General features: G+C 35.7%; 4 protein-coding genes and 1 long non-coding RNA gene across 5 annotated transcripts in view; 1 reads left to right on the forward strand and 4 right to left on the reverse strand.

Moving 5' to 3' along the window:
• Nucleotides 1-4191, reverse strand: part of LOC104704254 (26S proteasome non-ATPase regulatory subunit 1 homolog A-like) — a gene marked incomplete at its 3' end in the record, with an annotated part of 6105 nt that extends 1914 nt beyond the window's left edge. The window contains exons 1-10 of the mRNA XM_010420370.2: nt 3884-4191; nt 3242-3311; nt 2831-2936; nt 2401-2509; nt 2150-2318; nt 1355-1815; nt 1134-1269; nt 781-1029; nt 463-683; nt 112-370 (exon numbers count right to left, since the gene is read on the reverse strand). Of these exons, the coding sequence (XP_010418672.1) occupies nt 112-370; nt 463-683; nt 781-1029; nt 1134-1269; nt 1355-1815; nt 2150-2318; nt 2401-2509; nt 2831-2936; nt 3242-3311; nt 3884-4029 (1926 nt within the window). The remainder of the gene's footprint in view (nt 1-111; nt 371-462; nt 684-780; nt 1030-1133; nt 1270-1354; nt 1816-2149; nt 2319-2400; nt 2510-2830; nt 2937-3241; nt 3312-3883) is intronic.
• On the forward strand, nt 5680-7456 carry LOC104700182 (cytochrome b5-like). The gene is made up of 3 exons (XM_010415654.2): nt 5680-5890; nt 6799-6865; nt 6942-7456. Exons 1-3 carry the CDS (start codon nt 5804-5806, stop codon nt 7190-7192), a joined length of 405 nt encoding a protein of 134 aa, XP_010413956.1. The 5' UTR covers nt 5680-5803; the 3' UTR covers nt 7193-7456.
• On the reverse strand, nt 8371-9548 carry LOC104700183. The gene is made up of 2 exons (XR_753521.2): nt 9088-9548; nt 8371-8937 (listed from the first exon to the last, which is right to left on the reverse strand). It is a non-coding gene; the product is annotated as an uncharacterized LOC104700183 (long non-coding RNA).
• On the reverse strand, nt 9650-11809 carry LOC104700184 (cyclin-dependent kinase inhibitor 4-like). The gene is made up of 3 exons (XM_010415656.2): nt 11136-11809; nt 10029-10244; nt 9650-9878 (listed from the first exon to the last, which is right to left on the reverse strand). Exons 1-3 carry the CDS (start codon nt 11672-11674, stop codon nt 9809-9811), a joined length of 825 nt encoding a protein of 274 aa, XP_010413958.1. The 5' UTR covers nt 11675-11809; the 3' UTR covers nt 9650-9808.
• LOC104704255 (transcriptional corepressor LEUNIG_HOMOLOG-like) overlaps nt 13183-13470 on the reverse strand; it is a gene marked incomplete at its 5' end in the record, with an annotated part of 4206 nt that continues 3918 nt past the window's right edge. Inside the window, one exon of the mRNA XM_019226985.1 lies at nt 13183-13198. Coding sequence (XP_019082530.1) covers nt 13183-13198 — 16 coding nt within the window. The remainder of the gene's footprint in view (nt 13199-13470) is intronic.

Consider the following 13470-nt stretch of genomic DNA (forward strand, 5'->3'; position numbering starts at 1 on the left):
AAAAAAAAAATCATCAGAATCCATTAGGGAAGGTACGCGAACACAAAAGTACTGGAAGCACTAAAGAAATGGAAGTTAGTGGTCGCAAGTAAAGGAGCATCAGAAACTGACCTGCTCTGGATCAGAGTACAAGACAAATCCAAGTGCCAGAACAGCGGTTCTCCTAACATCATCACTGACATCAGATACAGCAAAGTGCAGCAATTGTCGAATTGCCTTGTTGTTTGCAGTTCCACTGTAAGCCAATGCCAATGCATACATCCCACCGTAACGAATGATAGGATCCTGATCTCTAGTCATCTGCTCAATCAAGGTATCTGCTCCTTCTTCTCTACCGTATACCGTAAGAGCTATTCCTAGAGCCAATCCCCTAAAAATGCATTCCAGATGCTGATCAGTTAAAATACTAAGGCAAGATACCATGCACCCTCTTCACAAAAATTTCCTCAGACTTTACATTACCTTATTATCTTCTCATGCTGTGTCTCATGGGCATAAGCGAGCATCTCACTTGCCTTTTCAGTAGCAGTTCCAACCAATAATAAACCCATACTGATGCCAGCAGCTTCACCAGCAACTGCACTGTCAGTATAAAGCACGCTTTTGACATCATCATATATCTCTTCATCAGCTGTCCCGAGAGCTGACAAACCAAGACCTAAGCAAGCTCCATGTTGAATGACCTGTATCCATATTTTCCCAATACATATTAATTCCCTTAACAGAGAGGCTGCCAGGGAAAATGACAGGCTATATTGAAGTAAGATATTAATTAATCACCTCAACATTAGTGCTGCGTAGGCTATCACGTAAAAATTGTTTGATATCTTCACCATGGTTAGCATGAATAAGGCCAAGAGCATATAAAGCACCTCCTTCGGAATAAGGACTCCCACCACCACCTGCTCCTCCCTGAGGCAAGTATGGAGCCATCAATGACCTACCCTGTTGCAGGTGACCTCTGTGAATAACACCTAATCCCGCTGTAGCACTAAATTTAGCCCAATTGGTTGCCCTGCTTAGCCAATCCTGTCAATCCCATAAGAATAAAATGAAAAGAAAGTTAAATACTATCCACACAGACAGTCAAACTCAAACATTCAGAAATAGTAGAGTGAAAGTATATAATTTACCAAATTCTCTCTAAGGAAAGTGTCCACTGTAGTTCCAGCATGCATAATGGCATTAGCATATATTGTAGCACTGTGGCATACACTGTTTCGCATCTCTACAGACTGTTTAATTGTCTTCAGTATCAGCAGGTCCGATCTACAGAAAGACAAAATTATTAATGGACCATATCATGACTTCCTGGAATAACAATTTTAGAAGTAAAACTTCAACAGTAGCTTACTTGTTGTGGCTGTAAAGAAACTGAAGTGTCAGCTGAATAGATGTCTCTCCAGATAAAATTCCTTTGATCTTTGTTAACCTCTCAGCATATGTAGCATCAACTGGATCTGTCTCGTGCACAATTGCCTGAGCTGGAGTTTCATCCGCCATCTGAACATCCCCTGAAGGGTTCTCATTCGGAGCAGTAGTGGTTTCAACAGTCTGAGTTGCTTCTACAGGACGTGTTTTGGGAGCTGGAAGGCGATCTCTAACACTCAAGAGAAAAGCCTGGTGCTCGTTCTCTACAAGATCAAACGCAATTTGCAATGCCAATAAAGCATCATCCTTGCTCTCCGAGCGAAGAAGCTTCTCCAATATGCTTGCAACACCTTGCGGTTCATCCAGAAACATGAGGCATTGACAAATGCTCAAATAATCAGGAGAAGCCAGCTTCTGGTAGACTTTAACAAGTAAACTAAGCACCTGAAAGAGTAGACAAGGATGTTATCACCTTTCCAAATGAAGATTTACTAAACAGCCTAGACTAAAGGCCAAGAAAAAGGAACTTTTGTTATTCAGGCATTGACTCATCTCAGATAGGTATCACGAAAAACTGAAACAAGAGTTTCAATTACAGTTTAGGACATAAAGGACGCTAGCATACATGAGACTGACAGCATGGTACTGGAAGATGCAACATAAAAACTAAATGATCACAATATCTTCCAGATGATGCCTAACTACTCTGTTCTAATCAATCAATAGAATCAGAACATCAAATTTCTATTTAACTCAGGTCTGAGAACATCAGTCTCACCTGATGTCTATATTCTCTGCGGTTAACAAAGGAATGAGAAACATTGATGCAATATGATAAAGTTCCCTGAACATTATCGCTCTTAGTGATAGCTTCTTCCAACTTATCCAATCTTCTGCATTCTATCGCAATGCCCATGGCTTGTTGATACTTCCCATCACTGATGCATCTGCAGATGGAAAACCATGTAAGAACTAAGAACAATTGAAGTACTAAGAAGACAGAGCATTAAATGCATATGCATTCCATACTTTCCAAGCATTCTTTCAACAATCGCCTCTAGCCTGGGATCAATGTCCACCATCTCATTTGACTCAACTGCCTTTGATCTGAGACTGGCATATTCATCTATTGCTTTGGCTGAAAACATAACAGAAGAATCTGATGAGTATACATTCATCCAGTATTTATTAAAACTCAAACAGTCATCAATCTTTTTATCCTGTCTTTTTTCCAGTATTGTCTTATACTACTTAACAAGGCAGAAAAAAATATATGGATGTGCAAGCTTCAAGTATACTTTTAAGATAATAAGTCGTGCAAGCTACATATGCTTTTCTTGCATTGAGTCCAGTTGATATGATAAGCAATTTGTAGTCAGCAGTTACCCTAGCTAGAGTCTACAGACAGAGAACAGCATAAAGAGAGTAAACACATCAACAAACTTCTTATAATCCTCACCTAGAAGCGTATGAACATAATCAGAATCCTCCGAAACATCAAATAAGGGACCAGCTCCAAGGGCATAGGACAACGAATCATTAAGCTCGCCCAAGTAATAGAAAACCTGTGATAAAACAACCAGGGTCATTAAGAAAAACATATCTTGTATTAGTAGAAACAAATTAGAAGCTTATCTCTGATTTTGAACCCTTTTTTTTTTTTTTTTGTAATGTGATCATACAATCACATAACATGATTACTGACAAGAAAAAGGTCACAGCACAAACTTCTACCACTATCCACCAGCTCTTAAGGAAAAAAATAATCATAATGTAATCAGAGCAACAGTTATACATTTCTCCCACTAACATATAGCAAACATTATCTGCAACCAGACACCACTTCAGTTTAACAATCGCTAAAACGCACCTTAGAGACCAGCAACGCAGCAAGCTGTCTTTGATGCAGATCAAATTCTTCATCTTCATATAAACTCTCACTGCAAACAAAAACAAAAATATCTCTTCAGTCAAGCTATCACGCAGTGCAAATCATTGAAGAGATATAGCAAGTAATAGTATCATAAAACCTACGAACTGCGCCAGGACAGCCTCTACAACTTTAATTACAACCCCTAGCAGGTAAGATGATGAAGCAAAAAGGAATCCAAGCCTTTACATTACATCAGTAAAAAGAACATTACCATGTCGAGGAAGAAGTTAAATATCTAAGACAAAAAAAAACAACTAATTGCTAAACTAAGATATCAATTGCACATTCATAATCTACAAAGATCACTACAGAACTTGCTAAAGCTAGTCATACCAAAGAAATCACTTTCCTTTCTTATCCTACCAATTAATTCACATCGCCACAATCCATGCCGACCAAAATATTTGAACTTTAATTCACAAATCGATAAATCCTAAGCACAAAGAGAGCTCAAGCAATCCAAATCCAATAATCTTCTCCCGAATTACCCAGAAATCAAAAACAGATCAAGTTGGAAAACAAAACCCTAAATCTCAAAGCGGAAACCACAAAAAAAATAGGGTTTAAAAGAGAATTTACATGATGGGAACACTAGTGGAGATCTCGGGCCAGAATTGGTCAACCAAATTGTTGAGATAAGAGAGGGCATGAAGCTTCAAAGCAGGATGAGGCTCGTTGAGCATTGCTAGTAACCCTCCAGCTGAACTAACCATGGGTGTCGCCATTGACGAAGAAAACTAAATCGAAATTGAAAACCCTAATAGAAAGCAAATCAGATGACGAAAGAATCGAACTTTCGATGAGACCCGTCTTGAATCGAACTACTGGATTTGAAAAAAGAGTGTTTTTTTGAGTTTATGGGACGAATGAAAAAAAATAAAAGCAAGGGATTTGTGAAAAGAAAATATTCAGGGACTTGGATGCAAACTACGAATATTTAGAGACTTACCCAACAAGTCAGGATATTAGAAACTACCCCGAATGTATAACTTCCTTACGATTTAGTCTCAAAGTTTTGTGTTATTTTGTTATGGATCCCAATATTTTTTCGATTCACGAAAAAGCCCAATTGCTTTTACAAAATTGATTGGTAGTTTCCTGACCTTGCTATTTGTTTCAGTTATATATTCAACATTTCAGTACAGTACAATGAGAATGGTGGTAAGAATCATTACTTTTTCTTTTATATGTTTTCAATTTAAATGTGTAAATTTTATTAATATTATTTTCTAACACTTTGAATGGTTGGTTGGTACGCTCCAAACCAGACTAAAATAGGATCAATTCATTATTTTTCTACCATTCAGACACTTATTTGATATACTTCATACTAAGTCCGGACCAAGCCCAAACCAATAAAACACATATTAGTATAGAGTGAACAGTAATTCTATACAAAAATATAATTATTTATCCGCATGTTTTTGGTTTGTTTTAAAAATTGTCCATACTCCATTATATAGTTTTTAGCATACCAAATTATTAATACATATTGTTTAGTATAGAGTGTATTGACCAATCATTCAAAACCTAAATAACAATTTCTTAGGTGTGGGAATAAGATATGATGATCTTAAAAAGTACAACTATTACATTTTCTGAAACATGTCATCCTCAAAAAAAAAAAAAAAAATAAATTAAATTGGTGACCATAGCCTTTTGCTTAGTCCGCTTGTTTTTTGAATCGGTCATGATGCATCGTGATCGTATGATTGTTATTTAGAGGTGTGAAATTTCTCACACAAAAACAATGTTCTATGTAGTGTTAGGCCTAGGTAAAACAATAGTTTCTACCAAACGAATCAGGTCATGCAATTTTATAATCATCGGTTAAAATTTTATATACACATTTTATATATAAGCTTTAGAGAAAGAAGTTAAAAAAAAAGTCCATAATAAATATGGTAAGTTGGTATGAAGCAGCACCATAATAATTTTGAGAAAAGAATTCTTAGACCATAATAATTAAATTTATTGCACACATCAGTCAGTCAGTCACCTACCAAACTTGAATGAAAAAAAAGGCAGAATTAGAGAGAGCCACAACCGCAACATTTGCACTGCCCACCTACTCCACCCACCCCAACCGACCAGAAATAGCAAACTATACCAGACCATTGAGCACATCGGTTCAATATTTGGTACAATGTTTCCAAAATCCGTCAGGTGAATACCATAAGGCCAAAATTGAGCAGGGATTAGTTTACAGATTATGTGTGGATAAATAAATTCACATTCCTAATTCACTAAACCGGTTTTCATACCAACCGAAGCTCATAATCCAATTCTTTTGTGAGCAAACCAAACTAAACCGGAATTCCAACTGTTTCATCAAATTGGTCCTTAACTCAACAACTCTCTCTCTCCCTCTCGCTCCTTGTATAAAGTTTTTAGCTTTGAATCTCTATTTTTTTGTATAAAGTTTTTAGCTTTAAATCTCAGTGTCAGGTTTCTTTTGGTGGGTCTATTCTCTAGTAGACAAAAGAATCAAAACAAACAATGGGAGACGAAGCAAAGATCTTCACACTTTCACAAGTTTCAGAGCATAATCAACCTCAGGACTGTTGGCTTGTCATGAATGGAAAGGTTCTTTCTTCTTTCTCCCTTATTCTCACCTCTCAATTAGAGATCTCGTGCTTTTTAAAAATCCCTCCTTTTTTGTGTTTGCATGAGATTAAGCTTTTGAAGTCTTTAGATTTCTAAGTCGGAATGATATGTTTTTACTTTTTAGATGGGTAGAGTGGGAAAAGTTGTAGTCATTTAACATATGCTAAAGATTTAGCTCTTTTGATCTATTTATCAATTGAAAAGTTTCAAATTTGGAATTGAAGATGGAGAAATGTAGACATATATAGCTCTTCTTGCCTTTTGGAGTTATAATTATACCAAACAAATATGTTTGATTTCTTCTACACTGACCTCTCTTGGGATGGATTACTGACACGTGTCGATCACTGGTTTCCACTGAAGATTGATCGTTTTGGTTTATGATATAATTAACTTGTGAAGGAATCTGTTAGATACAACCTTGAGCCTCCCTTCATAGTGAAAACTTGATTCTTGTTTTCTTTATTGGTTGGTTTGTGAAATCATTAGATTGTCACAAGAAAGTTTGAAACTTCAAACCTTTTGGTGTGTTTGTTCCATGAGTAGCTTCTGTTTCTTTTCATTCTACCACTCGGTTCGGTTCGGAGTTTTAACTCGAGCAACAAGTTTGTTATATATACATTGAACATATCCTTTATTATGTTCAGAAATCCCCAATCTACCTCTAGGCATGGTTGCTGGTAGAGTACATTGTTTCTAGTATCCTTCTTTCTGTTCTTATAGTTTGCTTATTCGAGTTATATGCACATGGACAGATCCCTTATGAACTCTTCTTTGTGTGGCTCCATTGTATCTTATATTAGAATCATTAGCCTTAGAGGTGGAACTTCCCATGTTTTAAACTTCTTGTTTTAACTAGAAATCTTCAAACATTTGCCAAAATGCAGGTGTACAATGTGACCAAGTTCCTTGAAGACCATCCCGGTGGGGATGACGTTCTCTTGTCTTCAACAGGTCTGTATAAACAGCTTGATGCTTATACGCTGAATTCACGTAGTGGAGTAGATTTTGATCCTTCTACTATTTTCAGGTAAGGATGCAACGGATGATTTTGAGGACGTGGGTCACAGCGAGAGCGCAAGAGAAATGATGGAACAGTACTACGTAGGCGAGATCGATAAGACAACAATCCCAAAGAAAGTCAAATACACACCTCCAAAACAGCCTCACTACAATCAAGACAAGACCTCTGAGTTCATTATCAAGATCCTCCAGTTCCTCGTACCCCTTGCCATTCTCGGTTTAGCAGTCGGGATTCGCATATACACCAAATCAGGGTAGGCTTCTTCATTTTTTCTGAGCATTACTACCATATATCTTATATATAGAGAGAGGACGATTTAAGTCTTTTGAAAAGACAAATCCCAAAGCCTCTCCCTTTGTTCTTGTCTCTGTTTCCCATATTTTGTTGTTTGAATGTGTTTTGGACAATTTCTTAAATATTACGGTGTAACTGCATATGAACAACAGTCTTGTTGGTGGTTTTGTTTTGCCTTATGCAGCTAATGACATCTCATCCATAATGAAACCGAAGTTGTTATGACTTTTGAGCTGTTTCGAAAGTTTGGTTTAGTAATGTTTAGGTTGTGGTCTAAACAAGGCTATGATCTTAGTAGTAACTTGAGAGCACGCTTAATCAACTTTGCAAAAAAGGAGAAACAACAAAAACAACAGATTACGAATTCCGAAGAGAAAGAGACGTTTTAAATTTGGCAGTTACTTGATAGAGTGTGTGGCAGTTAGTGACTTGAGAGCTCACCAAAACCATATCCCAACACGAAGAATCCAAAAACACCTTCTGCAACCGTGGGACCCTTCTTTTGTACCTCTTTACACCGCTTTGGCCGCAACTCGCAACCACAGACACTAAGTTCGATACTTGTAACTTCGAGAGCAATAAATTTCATATTTAAGCTGCATTGGATTGGACTGTATTCTGTGGCAAGTTGACAACTATAGACTGTTCCAAACGTTGTCGTGTGTAGACTCCAATCAATACAAATCACAAAACGAATCTTGTGACAAGCAAAAACGCGACGAAGTTTGCGATGATTGATCAAAAAAAGACGATCACCATACTAATGATGATCATCATGATATGTAGTGGGCACGAATTACAAATTTACGATAATATAGTGGGCACAAAATTCACAGAGTGGACAATGGACTCACACACAAGAGAAAGAGAAAAAGAGAAAGAGAAACTTTTTTCGACCACTTTTGATTCTAGTGAGAAGACAGAGACAAAACAAAGACCACTATGAGACACTATCCATATCCATAACGAACAGCTTCCCCTGTCTCTCTATTATCAGTATATATTTGTGTATATATAGACTATAGAGATACGTATTACCTACCTGTCACTGTGATGTTACATGTCTGAAGAACATAACACATGGACTATATATTATGATGATGATAAGAACAAGAACTTAAGATGAAGTAAGAGGACAAAAGACAGAGAAGGGATAAGTCTTTATTGAAAGAGTTTTGAGATCAGTACATGTATACACATAAAAGGATAGATATTTAAAATGGTTACAGGACAAAGAGTTATAAGAGAAAGCAGAGTCCCCCCCCCTGTACCCGATTTCTAAAAGAAAACACTGACCATTAAAACAGAAAGAACTCTAGTAAACCTAAACGCTAAACCCTAATAGACTTTGGGTTACTTCTAATACCTTACTCTTGTGGTTTTAGTACTAGTACTAAGGTGGTCTGTTAAAGCTTAAAAAGGATTGGTATCAGTTGTGTGCTACACATACCCTTTTCAGCCACTTATGTTACAGACACCACCAATTTTAAAAACACTACATGGGTTTTTCTCTCCTAAGCTCTTTACATGTTGAAAAAGTTAAGAAAACGGATGATGGTAATAAGATCAAACCGATAATTAGCAGGAAAATGTTAATATATTCTGTATTAACTATTAACCCCCCATTGTTTGCTGTTTCTAATCATCTACCTTCGTCCATTCAAACCGTCCTGGTAGTGGCTGTTCGTTCACAGGATCAAAGTTGTACCTGAAAAAGTGTTGACAGAAACCATTAGAGACACAAAACCAGAAAGAGTTTACTTACTGCAGAACAGAACAGAACAGAACAAACTGGATACTCATAACCAAAAGGGTTAGTTACTGCAGAACAGAACAGAACAAGGGAGGAGACTCATACTTCTCAATGAATTGCTTTTGTTGTTCTTCTTCAGCACCCGAGAAAAACTCGTCCATTTCAGGTGTAGTAGGTAGGTGACGGTGGCTGCTGCGTGACAAACTCTCTTCCCTCTGGTTGCTTTCACTTATACAAATGTTAAGCTTTGTTGACGATCCTGGGGTTGTGATGATTTCAGGCTTTCCTATCAAACTGCATGGTGTGGATTCCCTTGTGGTCCTGTTGAAGACGAGAGAGTAAGTAATATGTAACTTTCAATACAATGATCTCAAGGATAAAAAGCACATAAATGTGTTTCCTTAATTAGTAGCAAAAGCGAGGAAACTTTATTGCCCCTATGGTTAAGTAAAGCTGATCCAGTCATGTTTAACTGAAAAAGGACAAGAAGAAACTTCTTGTTGATGATTTGTGTAGTTCAAAGATCAACTAGCATAAACCAAAGAAGAAACTTCCAATGGATAAATCCTTCAGCAATCCTAGAAACGTTTGATGATTCATATTACTATTCAACAAGATCTCATCTTTAAGATCGAAAAACGATCTAACAGCAACCAAACCATAAATNACCAATTTTAAAAACACTACATGGGTTTTTCTCTCCTAAGCTCTTTACATGTTGAAAAAGTTAAGAAAACGGATGATGGTAATAAGATCAAACCGATAATTAGCAGGAAAATGTTAATATATTCTGTATTAACTATTAACCCCCCATTGTTTGCTGTTTCTAATCATCTACCTTCGTCCATTCAAACCGTCCTGGTAGTGGCTGTTCGTTCACAGGATCAAAGTTGTACCTGAAAAAGTGTTGACAGAAACCATTAGAGACACAAAACCAGAAAGAGTTTACTTACTGCAGAACAGAACAGAACAGAACAAACTGGATACTCATAACCAAAAGGGTTAGTTACTGCAGAACAGAACAGAACAAGGGAGGAGACTCATACTTCTCAATGAATTGCTTTTGTTGTTCTTCTTCAGCACCCGAGAAAAACTCGTCCATTTCAGGTGTAGTAGGTAGGTGACGGTGGCTGCTGCGTGACAAACTCTCTTCCCTCTGGTTGCTTTCACTTATACAAATGTTAAGCTTTGTTGACGATCCTGGGGTTGTGATGATTTCAGGCTTTCCTATCAAACTGCATGGTGTGGATTCCCTTGTGGTCCTGTTGAAGACGAGAGAGTAAGTAATATGTAACTTTCAATACAATGATCTCAAGGATAAAAAGCACATAAATGTGTTTCCTTAATTAGTAGCAAAAGCGAGGAAACTTTATTGCCCCTATGGTTAAGTAAAGCTGATCCAGTCATGTTTAACTGAAAAAGGACAAGAAGAAACTTCTTGTTGATGATTTGTGTAGTTCAAAGATCAACTAGCATAAACCAAAGAAGAAACTTCCAATGGATAAATCCTTCAGCAATCCTAGAAACGTTTGATGATTCATATTACTATTCAACAAGATCTCATCTTTAAGATCGAAAAACGATCTAACAGCAACCAAACCATAAATACAGAGAAACCAAGCATTCCTATAACCAAACACAAAGCACTTAAGATGCATTTTAACAAAAGGACTACATACATATATTTTGCACATCCCAAAAATCAAACCAAAGATACAAAAAAGCTTTACTTTACAGAGACATTTCATACACAACATAAGCAGATAAAAATGTCTTGAAGAAAAACCAATTGTCACTATCACATTCTCTTCTGAGTAATTGTGAAGTAGAGATAAAAATGAAAACTTTATCAAGAAAAGAAGAAACACATATAGATTAATAAATATATAGCTTTCCCGGAAACAGAGAGAAGAGACTGGTGTTGTCAGATAAAAAGAAAAGATGGCATCATATCATACAGATGGTAAAATTAAAAAAAAAAATATCATTAAATTTTCAAATCGGCAAAAATAATAATAATCGAAAACTCCAGTTTCAATTTTTTACAAAGATAAAAATTGTTCCTTTATACAAAAACACCAACGGATAAAACTCAAATCCAATACCAAAAATTTTCTTTAAGATTCATAAAAATTGGAATATAAAAATGATACCTTTGTTCAGTAGCTTCCCCAAAGGAAGGATCTTTGTTGATTTCACAAACCAATTCTTGATTTTTCCCAAAGACAACACTCTCAGAAACGGAATCTGACCTAGACCCATCACCACAAATCGAATCCAAAATTTGGGGATTATGACTAGGGTTAGGGTTTCTCCCGCATGTCTCTTTCCTCCGCTGATGTTTCCTCCGAATCAAAACAATTGGGGGTTTCTTTTGTAGCCGACGACTCCGTAGCTGAAGATACGAACCAGTACCAGTACAATCGTTCATCTGCTGGTTCTGCTTTTGTTTCCTCTGTTTCTTCGGTGGATTGGGAGAAGGAGAAGTCGGTGGTAAACACGGAGAAGAAGAAGAAGAGGGTTTTCGAAGAAGACGGCGTTGCTGTTGTTGTTGTTGTTGTTGTTGTTGGAGAGCTAGTGATTTAGCTCGAGTTAAAACACCAAGTGAAGAAGAAGAAGAAGAAGAAGGTGAAACAACATCCATTAAAGCTTCTCCTCCGTCGATTTTGCTCTTTCTTATGTATTTCCCCATTTTCCGACGCTTTTCATCAGAGAGAAAGAGAGAGAGATTGGGAGAGAGCTGTGTGTTTCAGAGAGAGAAATCAAAGTTAGGGTTGAGATTTGAGAAGATGAGTGCTCTGTGGGGTCTTTCGTCTCTTCTCTCTCTGTCTCTTTTTATTTTTTATTTTTTTTTCTCTTTTTTTTTTTGTTTGTGTTTTGGAAAAAGAAATATATTGATATTTTTTTTTTCAGGTGGCTGCTTCTTCACTACTGTGAGTAATGTGTACACTGTACTTTGCTTATTTTTTTACAAAAAATTACTTTTATTATTTTTGGAAAATTTTATAATTCAGAACTTGAGTGTAATCATTTAGATATTTATAAATAGAAATGATGACGTATTTTGTTGTTATTTATTATAATAATGTAAACAAAAAAATTGAGTTAGTTCGGTTCAAAAATATGTGTCACAAGTCACAACACAAGTCACACCGTTAAGAAAGATGGAACGGTTACGCAACCTAAAATTAATACGAGGATCGTCATTTCAGTGTAGGTTTTAAAACGTTTTAATTCTAATTTGGAAGGTCAACTTCTACTTCTATTAGACTTAGACTTACCAACTTTCACAAAGTTAATCAATTGTTTTCTGCTAATTGCATTTGCGTGGATTGGATAACTGTAGCTTTTTTTTTTGTTTGTCGGGTAATTGTAGCTTAAGATAGTGATATACAACTAACAATTTGTATGAATAGCAAATTAATTGAATTTAAATGAATATAAGACTTTCGAAACTGGGCATTAGATTGATTTTCTTTGGGATTTGAATCTTTGATATTGAGAATCTTCTTGACTCCTAGATTAAAGATGGAATATCAAAGTTCAAGCAGTTCCGAAAAACATGAATAAGAAGAGTAGGAGGAGTCTAGGAGATATCTTATTATTGTGTAAAGGTTTGAGTAGGTATTATATTGATTGAGAAACTAAAGATAAATTAAATTAATGTTTCATTCAACCACTCTACTGTTACACCAAAAAAAACAAAACAAAGTAAGTTCATGTCCAAGAAAAAAGTACATTTTATTTTAGTTTTCAAGTTAAGACGTGTTTGTATATTGTAAAACAGACACAAACGTAACCGTGCTTTTTACTTCTGCTTCTGTTTCACATTTCCGTTTACGGTTTCATCTTATAGTATAAATAAAATGTGAGTTTTATTCTTTCTTAAAACAACTCTATATTTCGAAAATGTTAAAAGTTCAATAAACAAATAACCCTTTGAGCTAGAAAAGATAAGGTTCCTAACTAAAGCCTAAGCAGGTAAAACTATCCTTGATCCCCGAGGTTCTAATACACTTGGTAATGGTATAGTTTCGATATGTATGTAATGGTATAGTTTCGATAAGAGCTTTGTTTTATTCATCATCTTAAAGTAAAGTGTAAATATAAGCTAATCGTAGAGAGCCAGAGACCTTATAATAAGTATAAGAAATTATTCAACAATTTAGTCGGTTTAAGAGAATTACATCTCTCTCTTACTCACTCCCTCTTAACACTAAAAGATCACAGCAACAAAGAAAAGAGAAATCCCAAAATAAGTAGGATCTTATAGCAAAGGTTCGAATTATCACAAGTCCCTTTTCTTTTGTCATAAACAAACCCATTCAAAAAAAAAAAACTCAACTTATTGACGTAAACATTAAAGAAAGAATTAGACTCAAAAAAAGTCCTGAGCTCTCTCGTTTTTTTTTTTTTTTTTTTTTTTTTTTTTTTTTTTTTTTTTTTTTTTTTTTTTTTTTTTTTTTTTTTTTTTTTTTTTTTTTTTTT

This window comes from Camelina sativa, chromosome 7 (genome assembly GCF_000633955.1).
Source record: "Camelina sativa cultivar DH55 chromosome 7, Cs, whole genome shotgun sequence".
Taxonomy (NCBI): Eukaryota; Viridiplantae; Streptophyta; class Magnoliopsida; order Brassicales; family Brassicaceae; genus Camelina; species Camelina sativa.